The sequence below is a fragment of the Pseudophryne corroboree genome, chromosome 10, assembly GCF_028390025.1.
Source record: "Pseudophryne corroboree isolate aPseCor3 chromosome 10, aPseCor3.hap2, whole genome shotgun sequence".
Lineage (NCBI taxonomy): Eukaryota > Metazoa > Chordata > Amphibia > Anura > Myobatrachidae > Pseudophryne > Pseudophryne corroboree.
The window spans coordinates 257,570,013-257,590,270 of NC_086453.1; the positions used below are offsets into that span (position 1 = coordinate 257,570,013).

The following is a 20,258-nucleotide window of genomic DNA, read 5'->3' on the forward strand; positions in this document are numbered from 1 at the left end:
CAGAAAAGTGTTTTCAAAGTAGCACTCAAATTGTTGCAAGCATCTTCCTGGTCAGATATTCCTGACTTCTTTAATGAGATGTAAAATACTGTATCAGATGTTTCCAGCTGGAAAGCAAAGCGTCTGGGTATAATGAATATTGTGGGTATTCATGTACAACCAGGGTTGGACTGGCCCACAAGGGCACAGGTGAAGACCCCCGGTGTGCCCCCACTGCCTGGAGGCCCTCCTCCTCCTCTAGAGATCAGGTTCCACATTGTGAATTTGAATTATACATTATATTGTACGTATGTTACCTTATACTGCACAAGACTATGGTGTATTTTCTACAGTGCATTGCTGTTATTAATCTGGTACATTATTATGCATGCATTAACAGTATTTACTAGTATATATATTTATCAACCCAGACCATGCACTCTCTAATGGTTAGCCAATCTTCTGTGGTTGCTGGCCACACCACCTCTGGAGACTGGCCACACACCTAACCATTGGCCCTTACCACTGCATTCCACCAGTGGGCCCTTGTTGCCGCAGTCCGACACTGTGTACAACAAAGAGCACAAAGCATAGAATGTACAGTATTCTGCAGCTTCCACAAAAGTGTTGTTTTTTATTTTAAATGACAGTATATGGAAACAGAAATAATGCAGCTCTTCCAAGTGTAATATCATAAATGTACCCGGCAAAAGTCTGCATAGACTCATCTTGGAGCTATTAGTAGACAGTAGATAGTACATAATACTAGGAAATTATTGTGCAACAATTTATAGCCCAGTTTGCTAAATATTGTAACTAGTAAAACTGAAGTGCAATTGTAATGTGCTAAAATGTGTAGTAGTGAGATTACTTATTAACAGCTTTGCTGGGATCAGCCCATTTGATAGAACCACAAGAGGCAGCAATAAAAGGAACCAGCCACATCAAGCAGTCTCCTATCACTCGATAAGGGTATCAAGTAACAATGGCCTCTGAATTCACTGGCACTCAAGTCTACCAGGATAATTTTGACCCCAAGATTTATTTAGATACATATTATGGTGCTGTGTCTGGAGTCTTCATTAAAGATGGATACCTAAATTTCATTTTGAGAAAATTACACAAAGCTTTCACAACAGGTAACGTATTTCAGTTCTAATTTTACTAACCAAATGAATAAAAAATTACAAGAATTAATTAATTGTTCATTCCAACGCGAATGTTGACCCCTCTTGTGAAAGTGATATGGGTATGATTATATATACTTCAAATCATAGCTTTTGATTATAGCACATTTAATAAAATTATAAACCAAGTTTTATGTTGTTTGAAAACTAATTTATGAAGCAGTCTTCTGTTTGCTAGATTCATTTCAGTGATACTTTATGAAACACTCTTTCATAGGTTATCTACTACTGTATATACAGTACAGTATCATTTAGAGAATAAAGTGCTCAGCTATATATGTACCTTTCAGTATACCAAATACATGGCAAGCTGCTGTCAATGCTTATTCTCACCGGTGCAAATATGTATATGTCACAAAAACGGATCCGGTCGAAATACCGATGCCAGAATCCCAACCCCACTGGGAATGGTGACATCAGCATCCCGAATAGGGTCAAACACCCGGCATCGGAATCCCAACCGCCGGGATCCCAAATGTGCGAGTGATGGTATGTAGGACAGGTAAGCCACAGACGGGGGTTTGTTAGGTTTAGGCTGCGGGGGGGGGGGGGGGGGGGGGTTGAGGGTTAGGTTTAGGCACCCCCCATTAGGGTTAGGCTACAGGAAGGGTTAGGCTGTGGGGGTTTGAGAGGTAGGTGTAGGAGGCAAAGAGTTGGCGTTAGGTTTAGGCACCCCCTAGGAGGGTTAGGATTAGGAGAAGGTTGGGCTGCTGCAAAGGAAGGGTTAGGGCTAGGGGGCCATTGGGGGAAGGTGAGTATTATTACCTTCCCCCTTTCTGGAGTCTCAATAGCAGGATGCCGTGGTCTGTATTCTGACTGCCGGCATCCCACCCACCGGCATTTCAATTCCAACCTCACAAAAGAGATATTTGTTCCTATTTTTACAAAAATCATTTAAGGGTCCTCATTGTTTTGTGTGCAGCTGTTAATATATTATATATTATTATAATAATGTGTCCCTTACTGTAAAATATAAGCTATTCATAGTCACAATGCCAATACCAAGTAGCCTTCTGACCATCTTTTATACAGATCATGGAGGTGAAATCATATATCCATGTTAATATTACAGTAAAGAATGTATGATTTCATGTAGAGGTGGCCCAAGGCACAGGAGGTATTTGCTGCCGTAGGCCTCGTTCATCAGATTGGTTTCCAGGCTGATAGAGTGGAGCCATAGCACAGCCCAGCCGCTTCGTGCCTTTCCTGTCAGATGCATCTCCCTTTCGGCTCTCCTCTGCCTGGGTAATACAGTGGTTAAGTTGGCAATGATGTAACAATTGTGCATTTCTGGAAGAAATCATGAGACTTTCACCACTTCATCTACACATATTTGCTAATTATTTTTTTGGTACGGCCCAAAGTTCACGACAGCAATTTTCAAAATGGTGTCTGTTTTGTTAAAAATAGTGCACCAATATTTACTATTTATTAACAGTTTCTTATATAGCGCAGCACATCCCGTTCAGTAAGAATGGTATGACAAATAATAAACTAAATTGTTTGAGAAACACTTTTATTTTGCAGAAACCCATTTTTTAAACATATAACTATAACAATTTTAATACAAATTCTAATTGTATCTATTATAAGAGCTGTCGCAATGCAGCAAAATTAACAATTAATATCCCGTGCCATCAGGCTTGTCATTACTATTATCAACACAGGTGTTTACTTCTAGTCTTTCAGTATCATTTTCACAGTTAGTATATTTACAAAGCATTGTACATTTTAGCCTTACCTTTTTACACTTACAGTGGCTGGTGCTGCAAGTAGTACAGGATAAACTGAGTAATTCTCTGCATACCAGGGATGACTGAGGGATGATGGTCCACATGGTCCCATTCTAGAAACACTTTGTTGACAAATATATCTGCATAGTCTTCAAATGTCATGGCACCTCCAGGAGGTATCATGTGTACTATGGCTGGGACATCACATATGGCACATGATGCTGAAGATTGGTCACTGAGGTAGAGAAATTTCTGAAACTGATCACATTTCTTAGTTTTTCTAAAGTACCCATAATCTGACAAAGACGGTGGAAATGTATGATTTTCATGGGTGAAGAATTTGTTAAAAACTTTGCTGTTGGCAACAAATGTAGAGTTCTGAGAAAATGCTGACATACTTTCTCATGGCTCTCATTGCCAATTGGGCTTTGTTTTGTACAAGAGTTTTGGGGGTCTATTCATAAGGCAGTGAAAGGTGTGGGGAAGTGAGCCTGTTGAGAAGTTGCCCATGGCAACCAATCAACTGGACAATTGTATAATATGCAAATTGTAAATTTTACTTCAATGCTGATTGGCTGCCACGGGCATCTTCTCCACTGGCTCACTTCTCTACACTTTTCACTTCTTTATGAATAGATCCCTTAGTCTTAAACAATTTCACTTGCTTGTGCTTGAGTACAGTATTCATTCATTTCATTTTCTCTTCAAGTCTGTGTTGAATTCCTTAAACTGCTGAATTCCAAAAGCTTTAGTTCCCTTAAATCATCAGTCCTAATAAGAACCAATATCATGTAGGCTACAGAGATCTTGCTGCTGCCTTGAAATGGATTTCCTAATTCTTGTAATGTGTTTATTAAAGCCTTGATAAGTCTAAAGATTGATGTTTGAGTGCTGGCTGAACATTCATGTTGTTGGTTTGAATGCATGCTACATTTTTTAAACTCTTCATCAAACTCCTGTATACTCTGGTTACTTTGGGCCCAGATACCATCCTTCATCTTAGTGCATCAGGGTTCTCTGTCAGTCTGATTGTGCCTCCATCTCCCGTTTCTCTTGTATTGCACTGCTCATGTGCCTGGTCTAATGTCAGTGCAGGAAACTTTTTCCCACTAATCTTAGCAGCAAACTTCCCTACTGTAAATTCCTGGAGAATTTCAGGATGTAAATGCAGTAGATTTTGCATACCTCGCAGATGCATTGGATGCCACTTGGCATACAGTAGTTATGGTGGTTGATTAAAAAAAAACAACCAAGGAACAAATCTTGTCAAAGACTTCACATACAGTTCGAATTTGAAACTTCTGATTGCTTTATTTCATAAGTAGAACAATGCACACATTGGCTTCATTGTCATAGCATAATTTGATTACTTTTTAAGCAGAAACATTTTTTAGCATTTCATTTACTTCTTTACACCATTATTTTAATGGTTTTTCCATGGTTAAAATGTCGTAACCTGAAAAATGTTGACATCTACAAAATGTCAATACAGGTCGAGTATCCCATATCCGGAATGCTCTGGACCAGGATGGGATTTTTCCAGATAACAGAATATCTGTTATCAGATAGGTCCCGGAGGTCCATGGCGGGTCCGACGCATTGGCCAGAGGGTCCAGCATGTTGGCGGTGGGGTCCAGTGATCGCGAGGGAATGGCTGCAAAGCCACTCTTCCACCTGTCTGTGATTGGCGGCGGACTCCAGTAACGTCATGACACCGGCCACATCATGACGTCACTACAGGTCCGTAATATTCCTGTTTTCTGAATATTTCTACTAGCAGATATTCGGATAACGGATACCCGACCTGTATATAACATGTCAACATAGTGGAAATGTTGACATTAGGATTAGGGCAAGGTGTCGACATTTATTATAATGACATACACTACATGTTGTCATTATGTAGTCAACCTTACGGTACGATGCCACCAGTGGTGGTTCCTACCTCTTCCAGTCCATGGGGCTGCCAGGGTTGCAGCTCAGGTCAGCACAGACCCGGACTCTAATCTTGCATTGCACATGCGCAGCAGCTGGGCTTGGGGAAGACATAAAGGGGTTAGGGAAGAAAGAATAAAATGTGCATGCGCAGCTGAAGTATAACTGCTTCTATGGGCTGCACAGTGTGCAGCCCATACGAGCACATTACAGCAAACGATCAGTAGCACAGTGTGGGCTTCCTGCTGGCAGCTCTGTGCTAATCACGTTCTGTACTGGCAGTCCCACAGGGGAAGGAGTTTACACCCCTGAGACAACTAGCCCTGTGTTAGATTAGCACGTAGGGCTTCCAATTGGAAACCACTACACTGCCAACACATGCAGGTCAGATCTATACAGGGAGACCGTCGCCTGCTCTACTAGCGATCGCAGTCCCGCAGCACCTACAGTAGGTAGAATCCGCTACTGGTCATAACGTATATGTATCCCATTTTTCAGTATGTGTGGATATTTACATTTATGTATACAGTAGTATCTGTCCCAGTGTCCCTATTGGTTAGTTTTGACCAGTTGGCCGATATTATATTTCTTACTGATGTTGTTTTATAGGGCCCTGTAAAAATCTAGGTCTACCTTTGTACACATGTTATATAGTTATAAAACAAAGCAATTTCCTTTCATAAATTCAATAATTCTCATATCCAGGTGTGCTCCACCTCCACTGGCAGGATTACATTCAATTATTGTGCACATTCAAAATAGTTTACGTGAAAGAAGTGGTCTCAAAGCACAGATGGTAATATTACTACTCACCAAATATATGGATATAATTCACAGGATACATTGCATGTTATTTAATGGGAATTACATCGATATTAGACATCACAATAGAGTTCTGTTACCATATAAACAGAAGTACTCTTATACAAATCACATACATCTGTGCATTGAGGGATGGACTGTCATATTGAAGTGTAACATATATTTCTGTGGGTCAGTGCTGAGCAACAGGTACAGCACACCATAGCTTTTATTGTTGTGTCACAAACCCAAGATAGATAGATAGATAGATAGATAGATAGATAGATAGATAGATAGATAGATAGATAGATAAACAGATAGACAGACAGACCAGACAGAGACAGATAGATAGATAGATAGATAGATAGATAGATGTAGGATGGTAGATAGATCACACTTGACTAGTCTCTCTGACTCAAATAAATAAAGGGAAATTAATTATTTATTCCTTTATTTATTTGTTTCATGTTTCGTTTCTCTGTACACAGCTTGGCAGGCGGTGCTCACTCAGCAGCTGGAATACTGATAGACATTTAATTGATTTAAAGCGCTGGTGTGATAGCCCACTGGTATCTGGGTATGCAAGATCTGCAGTCACTGTGTATAGTACATCACCCTTACCTTGCCCCGGCTTGTCATGGGTTCAGGCACAGTTACCAGAGGGTCCCCTGAAGAATCAGGTCTTTAACTACAAGTGCATTGTGGGTGTGGACTACAGGTGTCGGTGCAGCGCATAAAGAATTGGGCGCCAGGCCATCTCAGAAAAACAGCATAAAGTTGATTTTAACATCAAACAGAGATATTGCAGGGATAACTTGTGAACACTCCTCCAGCACAAAGCATAAGTTACAGTGGATCCCATATCAGGGCACCTCCTCCAGCGCATCGCTTAGTCGCAGCGGCATATACATGGCAAACAGCATTACGTACCAGGGCATTCTGTGACCAGTAGTGCTACACATCAGGTGACCGTCTCTCTCTCTCTTACTTAGCGAGGATTCTTTTCCTTGGGGGGCGCTTACTCACGCCGCGTGGCTTTCCGACCACTTCACCCAGATACCTCTCGAGATACTTTTCCATGGGGGCGCTTACTCACGCCGCGTGGTTTCCGACCACTTCACCCAGATACCTCTTGAGACTCACACCATTAGCACACTTTTCTCCTGGCATCACCCTTTCACTGGATTCTGCATACTGCTGCTCTCACACTGCGATGTCTCCCTCTGTCATCAAGTGCTTTGCTGTGGCTGGCATCACTCCCCACCTAAACATGTGGGGAGCCCTCACTGGGGCTACATCTTTCTGGCTAAATCCACCTCACTGTCTGCTCACTCTCCTCACTGACTGTCCTCCCCTCACTGACTGTCCTCCCTCTAGGCTGCTGCAGGACAACCTTTTTATAACCCTGCATTCCCAGGTACACATTCTATCTGGGATTTCCCGCTCTGTGTTTCCCGCTCTCAGTTTCCCGCTCTGAGTCTGCAAATGAGTGAGTCATGCCCTTTGCATTTTGCAGACTAATCTGTATAGCTATGAGCTGTGCTGTTAACTCCTTCTGTGCTGCAAGCCGTAGGCTGCTGGCACAGTGCTATGCAACTCCAGCAAACATTTTACTTTTATTAAAGTCATGCTGGCACCTGTAGTGCCACAGTTGATTTGGGCTGCAGTTTCAGGGTATCACACTGGTACTTAACAATCTGTTACCTAGGTCTCAGTTTGCTTACTTTTGTTATAATTATAGTCTCTCTGACTGTCTGAGAGGCTCCAAGATCCAGCCCACTTCACCAGTAAAGTGGCTGGGTCAGAGCAGCGATGTTATCATTCACTAAGAATTTCACCATGAGGCCTCACTTCTACTGGACAGTGCCACAAATTGCAGCATTTTGGTTTAATAGGATGGGGAAGTGTTGACATCAATTGCATCCCCTCACAGCTTCCCCTTACACCTTCGCTTCAGCATCACCCAAAGAGGTGATAATCGAAATAGGTAAGCACTGTAATCACTTCTCAATTGCAGTAGTTTGTTAATGATTCAAAGGAAGGTCAGTGTTGAATAGTTTTAAATAATACAGAAGGTAAGCAGTACTGTACACATATTAGGCGTATGAAGGAAAGTTATTTCTCTACAACATATCTTCATCTTGGAAAGTACTTTATTATCCAGGGAGCTCAACAGTATATCCCTCTTATGGTTATGACCTTCTTTATCTATGGTGGCCACCAGCATAACCTTGCATTCAGAGTGATACTTTGTATTAAAGGCTATCTTCCATTTGTCCCTTTCCTGCTGCCTGCCAATCTGCGTTGAGAGGCTCCAAGATCCAGCCCACTTCACCAGTAAAGTGGCTGGGTCAGAGCAGCGATGTTATCATTCACTAAGAATTTCACCATGAGGCCTCACTTCTACTGGACAGTGCCACAAATTGCAGCATTTTGGTTTAATAGGATGGGGAAGTGTTGACATCAATTGCATCCCCTCACAGCTTCCCCTTACACCTTCGCTTCAGCATCACCCAAAGAGGTGATAATCGAAATAGGTAAGCACTGTAATCACTTCTCTATTGCAGTAGCTTGTTAATGATTCAAAGGAAGGTCAGTGTTGAATAGTTTAAAAAATACAGTAGGTAAGCAGTACTGTACATATATTAGGCGTATGAAGGAAAGTTATTTCTCTACAACATATCTTCATCTTGGAAAGTACTTTATTATCCAGGGAGCTCAACAGTATATCCCTCTTATGGTTATGACCTTCTTTATCTATGGTGGCCACCAGCATGACCTTGCATTCAGAGTGATACTTTGTATTAAAGGCTATCTTCCATTTGTCCCTTTCCTGCTGCCTGCCAATCTGCGTTGTATGGTGGTGAACAGTGATTTATTATTCCATATGGTCTCTGCTGCAAGAGTCCAGATTCAATGGCACGTTGCTCAATCCATGCCAAACTGCATTGACAGTGTACAAGAACAGCTTTTTAATGGTTCTTGATCCTTCCAGAAGAGACGCTTGGCTTGAATAACTATCACACATACTGTACACCACATCAAGCTAAGTCTTAGTCCAGAGAAGACAGGTTGTGAGGACAATAGTACTGGTTGCTGCTTTGAGAGAATAACTTTCTTGGGTAGCTATAGTATCATTGGGGGAATTCAATGAAAAGTGATCTTGAATAGCACTGGGACTGAGTGCCTGGAACTATTTAACTAGCCACACCGAGCTCGACATTTAAGTCGAGATGCAGGTTACTGGGCCTAAAGAAAGTAATTTACTCACGGTAAGCAGAATTCTCTGACTTAAGTGCGGTAAGCCTGCAACTGACATTGAGGCACTAGTTTTGGCAGGCTCGTACCTCAAGAGAGTAGAGCAGAAATCCTCTAGTCGCAAGTTTACAGCAAGGCTAATTAAATAACTCCGGCACTCATTCCCGGTGCATTTAATGGAATTCCCCACATTTACGCAACACAATCAAGCAAGCAACAAAATCCAGAGCGGACAGGCCTTGATGAACAAAGCTGAATTTGCTGTGTTAGACAGAATCATTTGGGACAAGGCAAAAGTTAATGGGTTAGAGAAAGTAGAATTGTGGGGCATGACTCATTAGCAGGCAAGCAAATCAAGGATGTCTGTCTCACCAGCATAGAAATTAAATTCCAACAATGCTTCTGCAAAGATTTCTTGGAGTAAAGGATTTATAAAGACAGCAATCCAGGTTGAGGTAATTTATCCTTAATTGACTTGGTTTTAGCAAAGTGCTGATTACACTAAGTAGAAAGGTATCCAGTCGACAGTACTATGGTCGACAGTCCATAGGTTGACCACTATTGGTCAACATGCATTAGGTTGACGTGGCAATATTTGACACAGGAAAAGGTTGAGACAAGTTTTTATAATTTTCTTTCATACTGTACCATCCACGTGGACTACGATTGGAAATAGTCAAATTTTGTCGAGCGCATCGGTAGCAGAGCGAGGCACCTTGGTCACAGCAAGGCGAGCAATGCAAGCCATGCAAAGGGACGCAATGCACTAATTGGGGTTCCCGGTTCTTTTACGTAGAAAATGACACCCCCCCTCCCAGAAAACAAACCTCGTGTCGGCCTTTTCTTGTGTTGACCTTTTCCACTTTGAACTTTTTACCATATCGACCCCCTTTCCCATGTCGACCTTGGGCATTTCGACCTTTTGGGGTCAACCTAGACACTACCGACCTTTACAGGTCAACACATTGATCCATAACCAAGTAGAAAAGGATGTTTACTGTCAATATCACTAGTGCATTGCCACCTGTCTTCTGTAGCTGTTGTGACTGATCCTCACAATATGATAGATACTGTAGAACAGAAACTGTCTCTATGCCAGGCATTCCAATATATTGCTGAGAGTGGTGCTTGACCTAGTGGAGAATACGTGGAAAAGCTACAAACAACAGTTTATTGTAGCCAGTGCAAGTGACATTTATGTGGAGGAAAGGACTGAGCGACTTTGGGCCCTCAGTTTCTGTGGTAAGGCTCCATTTCATTGACCCTACACTGCGAAAGTCACTGGAGTACATGGAGACAAACAGGAAATAAACCATGCATAGGTTAATTATAAAGGGTTGGTCAGGAATGTGGCCGGTATGGAACACCGACCAAAATATAATCCTGGAAAACAATCTTGAGTAAGGGAAACATGGCGTCAGTTGTGGTATCTATCATCAGGAGTTAATCACCCCACAGAATTAAGCCATTACTTCCTCAACTATGCACGGTTTTAAGTAGCCATCATGTGTGGATAGAGCATCATGATTTCTTAGCCAATTCATTAGCCCTAGAGATCAGGGCCGGTTCTACACCTTGTGGCCCCCCCGCATCAAAACAGTTCATGAAAAATAGGGGCATGGCTTCATAGGGGAGGGTCGTGGCCACAGTTATGCCCCCATTAGCTGTGCCCCCAGATTTGCCCAAAGTAGGTGTGCCCCCCAGTTGATTTTCCCCCAGGAGATTTGCCCCCTGTAGCTGTGCCCCCAGTAGTTGTGCCCCCTGTACTTGTGCCCCCTATAGATTTGCTCCCAGTAGCTGTGCCCCCAGTAGTTGTGCCCCCAGCGGCTGTGCCCCCAGTTAATTTGCCCCAGTAGATGTTCCCCCTGTAGCAGTGCCCCCTGTAGTTGTGCCCCTAGTAGTTGTGCCCCCTGTAGCTGTGCCCCTTGTAGCAGTGCTCCCTGTAGTAGTGCCCCCAGTAGCTGTGCCCCCAGTTGATTTGCTCCCTGTAGCAGTGCCCCCAGTATGTGCCCCCTGTAGTTGTGCCCCCTGTAGATCTGCCCCCAGTAACTGTGCCCCTTGTAGCTGTGCCCCCTGTATGTGCCCCCAGTAGTAGCGCCACTTTGAAACCCTAAAAAAAACAATACTATACTTACCAGCCTCGCTCCTGCTTCCGGACCGCTGCTGCTGCTGCCGCTGCTGCTGCTGACTCCAGGCGCCGGCTCCTCTCTATGGGCGAGACGTCATGACGTCTCTCCCATAGCAGTGCTGCACTGACACTTGGGGTCAATTTTGACCTCTAGCGTCAGTCAGCGATGCCGGGGAGTGGGGAGGGAGGATCAGTAGTGGCTATTGCCACGGCGGCGGCACCCTCAGGCAAAAAGCCTGCTTGCCCGTGGCAAGAGCCGCTACTGCTAGAGATACAATGTCCCCTATTGTTGATTGAAGTAATGTTATTTTCTAATTAGTACAAATGCCAAGACCATAAATAAGTTGTTTATGCACAATAACTTTCTGCACATTTCAGCATAATAGCAACATTCTGCATAAAAATAACCTTTCTTCACATGTCAAATCAGTTAAATAGAATTTTACTTTTGTACTGTATTAATGTCTATTTTTTTTTTTTTATATCATAAAGGTGGTGTAAGAGGGACCTCATTGATTGATATTGGCCCTGGTCCTGCCATTTACCAGGAATTGTCAGCCTGTGAAGCTTTCAAGGAGATAACTGCAGCAGATTTTACTGACCGAAACAGAGATTACTTGGAGAGGTGGAGGAAGAATGAGGCTGGCATGTTTGACTGGACACCGGCTTTAAAATTTGTCTGTGACTTGGAAGATCGTAGGTATGCATTTCAGTTAATATTATGGAGCTCAATGAAAATTGGATGCACCACAAATCATTTGCATATGATACACAACTTTGAACTTTAAAGAAATATGCCTGCACATATTGAACATGATACCAGCTGCATGGCAGTATTAATGCCATATATGTATGCAAAATACATGTAGAAAGACTTTTGCTATCGGCGCTACCAATATTATGCTGCAAATCTATGTGTATCTAGCAAATAAAAGCATGGGGAATTTGTCTATATTTTGATGAAAACAATTCTCTGCAAAATCCTTCACTAGCATATAGTATGCCTAATACAACAGTAAATTGCAGTTAACATCTCACATCTCAAGTACAAAGGGTGATCTATACAGGGGCTAGCTTGTAAGCCACACCCAACTAAGGGCCTAATTCAGACCTGATTGGTGCTGTGCGTTTTCGCACTGCAGCCGATCAGGTCTGAACTGCACATGCGCCGGCACCACAGTGCACCGGCGCATGCCAGATAGCCGACGGCTGTCTCAGCCCTGCGATCGCCTCTGCCTGATTGACAGACAGAGGCGGTCACTAGGCAGGAGGGGGCAGGCCAGCGGCATTTGACCACCGTTTACAGGGCACGGTCCGGTGCGGGGGGTAGCTGCGCTGGTAGGGAGCTACTCTTGAAGTACAAAAGCATCGCCGCTGTGTGATGCTTTTCTACTTGTACCGGGGGGAGGGGGGGGGGTGTCGGGCCTGACATGCGGGGCGGACTAGCCCTGTGCTGGGCGGGCCCCCCCGTATGTCTGTGTGACTGATCGTAGATGTGCTAAATTTAGCACATCTACGATCAGGGCTGAATTAGGCCCTAAGGACCTTAAACAGTAAGGATTGTAAAATTTGCAATGCACAATCTGGCCGATTATGGATTGACTGCACATGTGCAGAGTTCGCATTCTGTACGCGTGAGCAAAAATAGTAACAAAAATTGCGTACAGATCGTGATCGCAATGCAGCCGCTGTTTGACTGACAGGAAACCTGCCGTTTTCTGGGTGTGTCTGAAAAAACGCAGACGTGGCCAGGCATTTTTAAGGAGGGCCTTTGACGTCAGCGATGAGCACTTCCAGCCTTTTGTGTCACAAGAATTGTGGATGACCTTGCCTGGTGCAGATAGGAAAAATCTTTGATGTTCGGTAACTGCGTATGGTTTTGCGATCAGCCCGCATATTGCGATGCAGTCGCAATTTCTGCAATAGGCGTTTTTTCTATATTTCTTGGCGGCAACTATTTGATCGCAGCAACTGCTTTTTAGCAGAAACTGCAATCCTTACTGAATAAGGTCCTAAGTGGGGGTAATTCTGAGTTGATCGCAGCAGCAAGTTTGTTAGCAATTGGGCAAAACCATGTGCACTGCAGGGGGGCAGATATAACATTTGCAGAGAGAGTTAGATTTGGGTGGGTTATTTTGTTTCTGTGCAGGGTATAATACTGGCTGCTTTATTTTTACACTGCAATTTAGATTTCAGTTTGAACACACCCCACCCAAATCTAACTCTCTCTGCACATGTTATATCTGTCCCCCCTGCAGTGCACATGGTTTTGCCCAACTGCTAACAAAATTGCCTGCTGCGATCAACTTGGAATTACCCCCCATGTGCACTGCAGGTGGGGCAGATATAACGTGCATGTGTATTAAGGGCCTAATTCAGACCTGATCGCAGCAGCAAATTTGTACTCTACTGGGCAAAACCATGGGGGTAATTCTGAGTTGATCGCAGCAGGAACTTTGTTAGCAGTTGGGCAAAACCATGTGCACTGCAGGGGAGGCAGCTATAACATGTGCAGAGAGAGTTAGATTTGGGTGGGGTGAGTTCAATCTGCAATCTAAATTGCAGTGTAAAAATAAAGCAGCCAGTATTTACCCTGCACAGAAACAAAATAACCCACCCAAATCTAACTCTCTCAGCAAATGTTATATCTCCCCTCCTGCAGTGCACATGGTTTTGCCCAACTGCTAAAAAATTTCCTGCTGCGATCAACTTGGAATTACCCCCCATGTGCACTGCAGGTGGGGCAGATATAACGTGCAGAGAGATTTAGATTTGTGTGGTTTTGCCCATTAGAGAACAAATTTGCTGCTGTGATCAGGTCTGAATTAGGCCCTAAATGCATACTCATACACTTGTATATAGCTTTGTACATGCCACCTACTTGAGTTCCCTCAATCCTGGAAGTGGATAAGAATGCCATCTGAGCCGCAGTGCGCACATGCAGTGAGTGAAATGTTATAGTGGTCACAACAAGGAATTAGCTGCAAAGTGAATGACAGGAAGACAGCATTTGGTGATGGGAATGGGGAGTGGTCGGATAAATACAGGTGTGTTACGGCTGTTCAGACTCCATTTTGTGGGCGTGCATAAATTAGCAGTTGTGATCTTACTAGCTACTGGAGAGCCCTTTGCGTTCCGGGAGAATAGCTCAGCCTGTGCGTCTACAGAGGCACTTAGACCCTGCGACATGACCTAATTGGCGACAATGGCACTGATGTTTCAGCAATTATATGCCATCCAGGGGCATCGGAATGGGGGGGGGCAAGGGGGCAGCTCGCCAGCCACAAAGATGAGAGAGGCGCCTATCGATTGCACCAGAGGAGCGGCAGATGGTCAGGTCACGTGAAATACCGCTGCCACACTTCCTGCTTCCTCATCCTCACTGGTCCCGCACACCTCCATTGTGCCACCTCCTCCCCCACACAGTGGCTCTGAATTGCAGCGGCTCCTCCGACGCTCACATTCCACAGTAGCAGTAGTGACAGTACTAGCCCAGGGTCGGGTCCTCATCAGGCGAGGCTGTCCTAGCCGATGCCTGTACTGTCCCTGTTCTGAGCTCCGGGTCTCCTGCAAGCCACCTGCAGACAGTTAGGAGGGGATCACACTCAGTTGGAGCTCCTCTCGTCCACGCTGGATCTTCTGCGCCACCTCCTCAGCAGGATCACCTCCAGCACCAGGGTCCTGATCGTCAGGCACCGCTGCAGGCAGCCCTCACTCGAGCACAGGGGTCCTCCCAGCTCTCCTCCTCACAGCAGTCCCTCAGTCAAGGCATTATGGGGAAAGGTCCTCCCGGCGAAGGGGATCTAGGCCTAGATGAAGGGGATCTAGGCGCTAGTGACAGGTGACCCCAGCCAGCAATCAGCTAGGGGTTATTTTCCCTGGCTACTAGTGCTGCTGGCTGCAGAGGAGAGTCTGAGGCTGTGCAGACTGAGAGGCACCAGGGAGAAAGGGTGTGGGGGTCACTGCAGCCCTACTATAGAATCCTATGGGGCTGCACCAGGCTTGCCGACTTTCTGGCTGGCTGGCAGGCTCATGCGGGATGGGGTAGCTGGGTCGGCATTAGAGGGTGCATGGTCTCATTGGAGGTGGACAGTTCGGGGGCATGGATGCCCGATCGCATCATCATGGCTCCACCCCTGCTATTCAGTGCCCTGATTAGCGCCATTGAATAGCAGAGGTAGGACTACAATGACGTGATTTAGCACGGATTGCGTCATCTGCCTCCCCGGACCACCCACTGTGAAGGATAGGGGTGAGACTGGGTCTGGGAGTTTAACATGAATGCAGCAAAGCTGCAGTGCTGTAGACTAGTCAGGTAGTCCCCCCCCCCCTCCCCCTTCTCCCTATGCCACTGTCCCTCTCCTCTCTCTCCCTGACACTGTCTCTCTGTCCCCTCCCTACACTCTCTCTCTTTGACATCATCTCCCCCACTCTCTCCCTCACTTTCTTCCTGACACTGTCCCTCTCTCCCTGGCAGTCTCTCTCTCTCTCTCTCTCTCTCTCACAATGTCTCTCCCTCTCTCCCTGATGCTGTGTCTAGCTCTCTCTCTCTCTTTGACACTGTCTCTTCCTCTCACTCCCTGAACCTATCTCTCCCTCTCTCTCTCTCTCTCTCTCTCTCTCTCTCTCTCTCTCTCTCCCTGACAGTCTCCCTCTCTCCCTGAGTCTGTCACTCTCTCTGACACTGTCTCTCCCTCTCTCCTCCTGACACTATCTCTCCCTCTCTGCCCCTGACGCTATCTCTCCCTCTCTCCCCCTGACACTCTCTCTCTCTCTCTTTTTCCCTGACACTTTCTTTCTCCCTTAAGGAGGGTACACACTAGGCGATTTTAGCCTAAAAAAATAAACAATAATGACATAAATGTCGGTATTGTTTATTTTAAGGCTTATATCGTCCAGTGTGTATGAGGGCAATTTTGGTGACCGATGAACGATGCGCGCTCCCGCATGCTGTTCAGCGATCACCAATATTGAGCTGACATGTAGCTTAACCCATCAATGTCGGACTGAGCCGCATGTTCAGGAATGCCGGCGGTGATGTTACTGATTGTTATCGTTGAACGATAACGATCAGTGCGTACACTTTATATCATTGAACACTATATAGTCAATGCCGGCATTTCCCTGTCACCTTGTGTATATATAGTACCCGCCTTTACACCCTCTCTCTTTCGCTCCTATCTTTTGTTATTCCCTCTTTTGCCATGAAACCCTCTCTCTCTCCCTGACCTCTCTCTCTTTCTCGCACTCCTCTCTCTTTCTCTCTACCCCTGATACCCACTTTGTCTTTCTCACTCTCTCCTTCTCCCCTAACGGGCATTGAAGTGGCAACAGTGGGGGGCAGGGGAGGCCCTGTTAAGATTTTTCTATAGGAACCACAAAGTTCTAGTTACGCCCTGCCTTACACCATCCTGCATCACCCGCCTTGTAACTGCCTATCCTCTCCTCCTGCCACCTACCTCCCCCCTTCCCCCCAAGGCCACCAAATTTTTGTTGGACTACTGCCTACATGTGAATGATGGCCTGGGAACCCACCAGAGACCCTGCAGAACCGCTGCCCGGCCGGAGAGACAATGCAACCTCCTCCTGGAGACTTCCTGGTAACTGCTCTCCTGGGCACACATTCTGCTGATGATGATATACCGCTTTCTCTCTCAAGGTCTCTCTCTCTCAATGTCTCTCTCTCTCTCTATGTATCGTTCTCTCTCTCTCCATATATCTCTCTCTCTCCATGTGTCTCTATCTCCATGTGTCTCTCTCCAGGTCTTTCTCTCTCTCTCCATGTCTCTCTCTCTCTCTCGCCATGTTTCTCTCGATTTTTGTTATGAGGTATAACACAGAGGGGGCGACATTTAGATATTTAGGGGTGCCAAACTGAAATTATATCTTGGCGCCCCCAACCTAAAAACGTTCTGACACCACTGATGCCATTAGCCAGAAATTATGTGAAAGCTATGGACGTTCCAATGCTCAGGTTAGCTTCTGCCCATATTAGCATATAGGGCCTACCGTATTTTTCGGACCATAAGACGCACTTTTTCTCCCCAAAAATGTGGGGGGAAAAGTACATGCGTCTTATGGTCCGAATAGAGCAATAAAGACCTTATGGAGCGCTCTCAATGCGCTGGGTGGGAGCGCACTGGGTGGGAGAGGCAGCAGTTATCGGGTGCGGGTAGCGGCGGGTCCTGTCTGCTGCTGCTGCTTTGCCGTCATCTCAGAGCCCGTCATCTGAGAGCGCCGGCATCACGTGACTCCTCCGCTCCCTCCCCTCACCTCCTCCGATTCCTTCCTGCTTTGGGCAGCGTAAACTGACAGGCTGTGACAGGCAATAAAGTGAGTCCCCCCGCTCTCCCCCCCTCACCTCTTCCTTTCTCAGAGCCTGTAAAGCTGATGTCTGTGTCTACAGTATAGATTGTAAGCTTGCAGCAGGGCCCTCTTACCTCCAAGTCTGTCTGTTGTTACCCAATTTGTTTTATCTCGGTTTACAATTGTAAAGCGCAAAGGAATTTGCTGCGCTATATAAGACAATGTAACAGAATCTATTTGGTTCAGAATATTTTTTTTTCCTGTTTTTCTCCTCTAAAAACTAGGTGCGTCTTATGGTCAGGTGCGTCTTATGGTCCGAAAAATACGGTAATTCAGACCTGATCGCTGCTGTGCGTTATCGTAAAGCAGCCGATCAGGTCTGAACTGCGGATGCCAGACATCCGATGGCCATCTCAGCCCAGCAATCACCTCTGCCTGATTGACAGGCAGAAGCGGTCCCTGGGAGGGAGGGGGAAGGCCGACTGCATTTGGTGCCATTTTGGGGGTGCGGTCCGGGCAACGCAGGCATGCCCAGACCATGCGGGGGAGGGTGTTCCGCCACGGCTGCATGACATCACAACACCCGGGCAGCAATAGGTAGCTCCCTGCCAGCGCGCAGGTAGGGAGCTACCAGTCAAGTTCAAAAGCATCGCTGCTGTGCAATGCTTTCGTACTTGTGCTGGGGGGGGGGTGTAAGGCCAGACATGCGGGGTGGACTGGCCCTGTGCTGGGCATCCCCCCGAATGTCTGGATAACTGATCATAACAATCAGGTCTAAATTAGGCCCATAATTGCAATTGCATTCATCAAAGCTAGCAACAGCAGCAGCAAGAACAACCGCATCTGAATGAGCCTCATGATCACAAAAATAGCTGCAGTATTTAGAGGCTTACTGCATGACTGGCTCGTAGTATATTGATCCCTCCAGCTGATAGTACTTAAATCTTTAGTCTTGCATCTACTGTGTATTGGTGCTGATTCTGAGTTGGCCGCTTATGCGGCCACAGTGCAGTTTACCGATGCACCCACATCAAAGCTGTGCAGGCACACACATTGCGGTCGCATCCCTATGAATGCGACTGCAATGTTATTGACAGTGACGGGAGCTCACAGGGTGCGACCGTTTTCAGGGGGGGCTGCGTGGCGTCACACGCAGCAGCTCCAATAAAAAAATGGCGGCTGACAGCGCAACCGGCATGCGCTGCCAGGGGTCAACCTTAGTTCCGATGCATCTGCAATCTAATTGCCGTCGCATTGGGAGGCAGCCTCACACATGCTGGATGGCCTTACCCTGTGCTGGGTGGCTCCTAGCATGTAAGGAGATGAGAGCAGATCTGGCTGTGTATACAGCAATCTCCGTCCATCTCTGAATGAGCTCCATTATACGAAGCCTAGCACATAAATTCACATTACTAGACTGGCATTTCCACTTGGACTGCTACAGGGAAAATTATTGTTTTTTCGTTTTTTTTAAAGGGTGCAACAAGAGACTATGGGGTGTTTTCAATTCAATTCGGATTTCCCAACTTGTTGGAAAAATAGAAGTTTAAGGTCGAATCCAGATTCGACCTAATCAATCATTCTCAAGTCAGAAAATCCGACTTGTCGGAAAGCACGTCGGATTTGGTCACGAATTGAATACTGAAATACTGAATACTGAAATGTCGGATCCTTTCCGTTGGAAAGGATCCGACATCAATTGAATATACCCCTTGGAGGTGTTTGTATTTAATTTCAATTTTATATTGAAAATATCACATTTATAATTGTTGAGAAAATACATTCTTCTTTGTGTATATGACACATCACTATTATATTGTGTACAAAAAGAGTAAGTGTGACCTAAGAGTTTTCTATTACCTTATTACTATTTGTATTCTTGTTTTTGAGTTTATCTTTAAATACTGTATGTCTTAATTGAAACCAATATATTTTTCTTCTTTAACTAGTGGGAAGCCAGCTGAGAAGGAAGAAAAACTGAGGAAGACACTGAAAAGAGTGATACCATGCGATGTGACCAAGAGTAACCCTCTTCATCCACTTGTCCTACCTAAAGCTGATTGTGTTCTGACCGTGGGATGCTTGGAATGTGCCTGTAAAGATGAGGATGCTTATGGAAATGTCATAAAAAATCTCTCATCCCTGCTAAAAATAGGAGGCCACCTGATCATCGGTAGTATATTAGGAAGCACTGTATTCAAATGCGGCACTAAGCAATTCTCCCTCATTAACCTCAGTGAGAAATTTCTTAGGAAAGTCATAACAGATACTGGGTTTGTCATTGAAGACCTAGAAGTTCTCCCGAGAGAATTTGATAAACCTATGTTTGATATTTGCAATCATACCTCCGGTATTTTTATCCTAGCACGCAAAGTCAAAGATGTGTAACACAGAGAGTTCAATAATATCCATAGACAAGCAACTAATTACCTGAAATGATGGTGCATTGTTTTCTTGATGCCAGAAGGTAGCAGTAATTGCTTATAATATAAAAAGATAAATGTTATTCAGAACTTGAAATCTTTTTTGTGTTCTTTGAATCATGAATTCGATGTTTAGATTTGGAGCTGCAAATAAATAATTTCTCTTAAAGCTGACATACGTTTTATTATTAATGGTCATTATAATATGTTAAGTATGACTTTGTCATACAGAAGTTTCCACTTTTGTTGATATGAAGAGGCCACATCGATCCACTAATCCAGTTATATAATATGTGGAAAGTACTGTTATAATATGTGGAATATGTGGAAAGTACTGTTTCTGCATGTGTAACAGGCCTATTCAGCTTGATGAAGAGAACACATAGGACCCTATTCCATAGTTGCCTACCATCCATAATTCTGCAGGAGACTCCCTGAAATAGAAGCAATCTCCCTCACTCCCTGAATAGTCCAGCAATCTCCCTGATTACACCTTACCCCCATTATG

At 45.0% G+C, this 20,258-nt stretch overlaps 1 protein-coding gene across 1 annotated transcript; it reads left to right on the top strand.

The window, feature by feature from the left end:
• Positions 1 to 919: 919 nt before the first annotated feature.
• Positions 920 to 19,924, top strand: LOC134966453 (indolethylamine N-methyltransferase-like). Its single transcript, XM_063943206.1, has 3 exons — positions 920 to 1,118; positions 11,514 to 11,721; positions 19,277 to 19,924. Exons 1-3 carry the CDS (start codon positions 965 to 967, stop codon positions 19,713 to 19,715), a joined length of 801 nt encoding a protein of 266 aa, XP_063799276.1. The 5' UTR covers positions 920 to 964; the 3' UTR covers positions 19,716 to 19,924.
• The last annotated feature ends 334 nt before the right edge of the window (positions 19,925 to 20,258 follow it).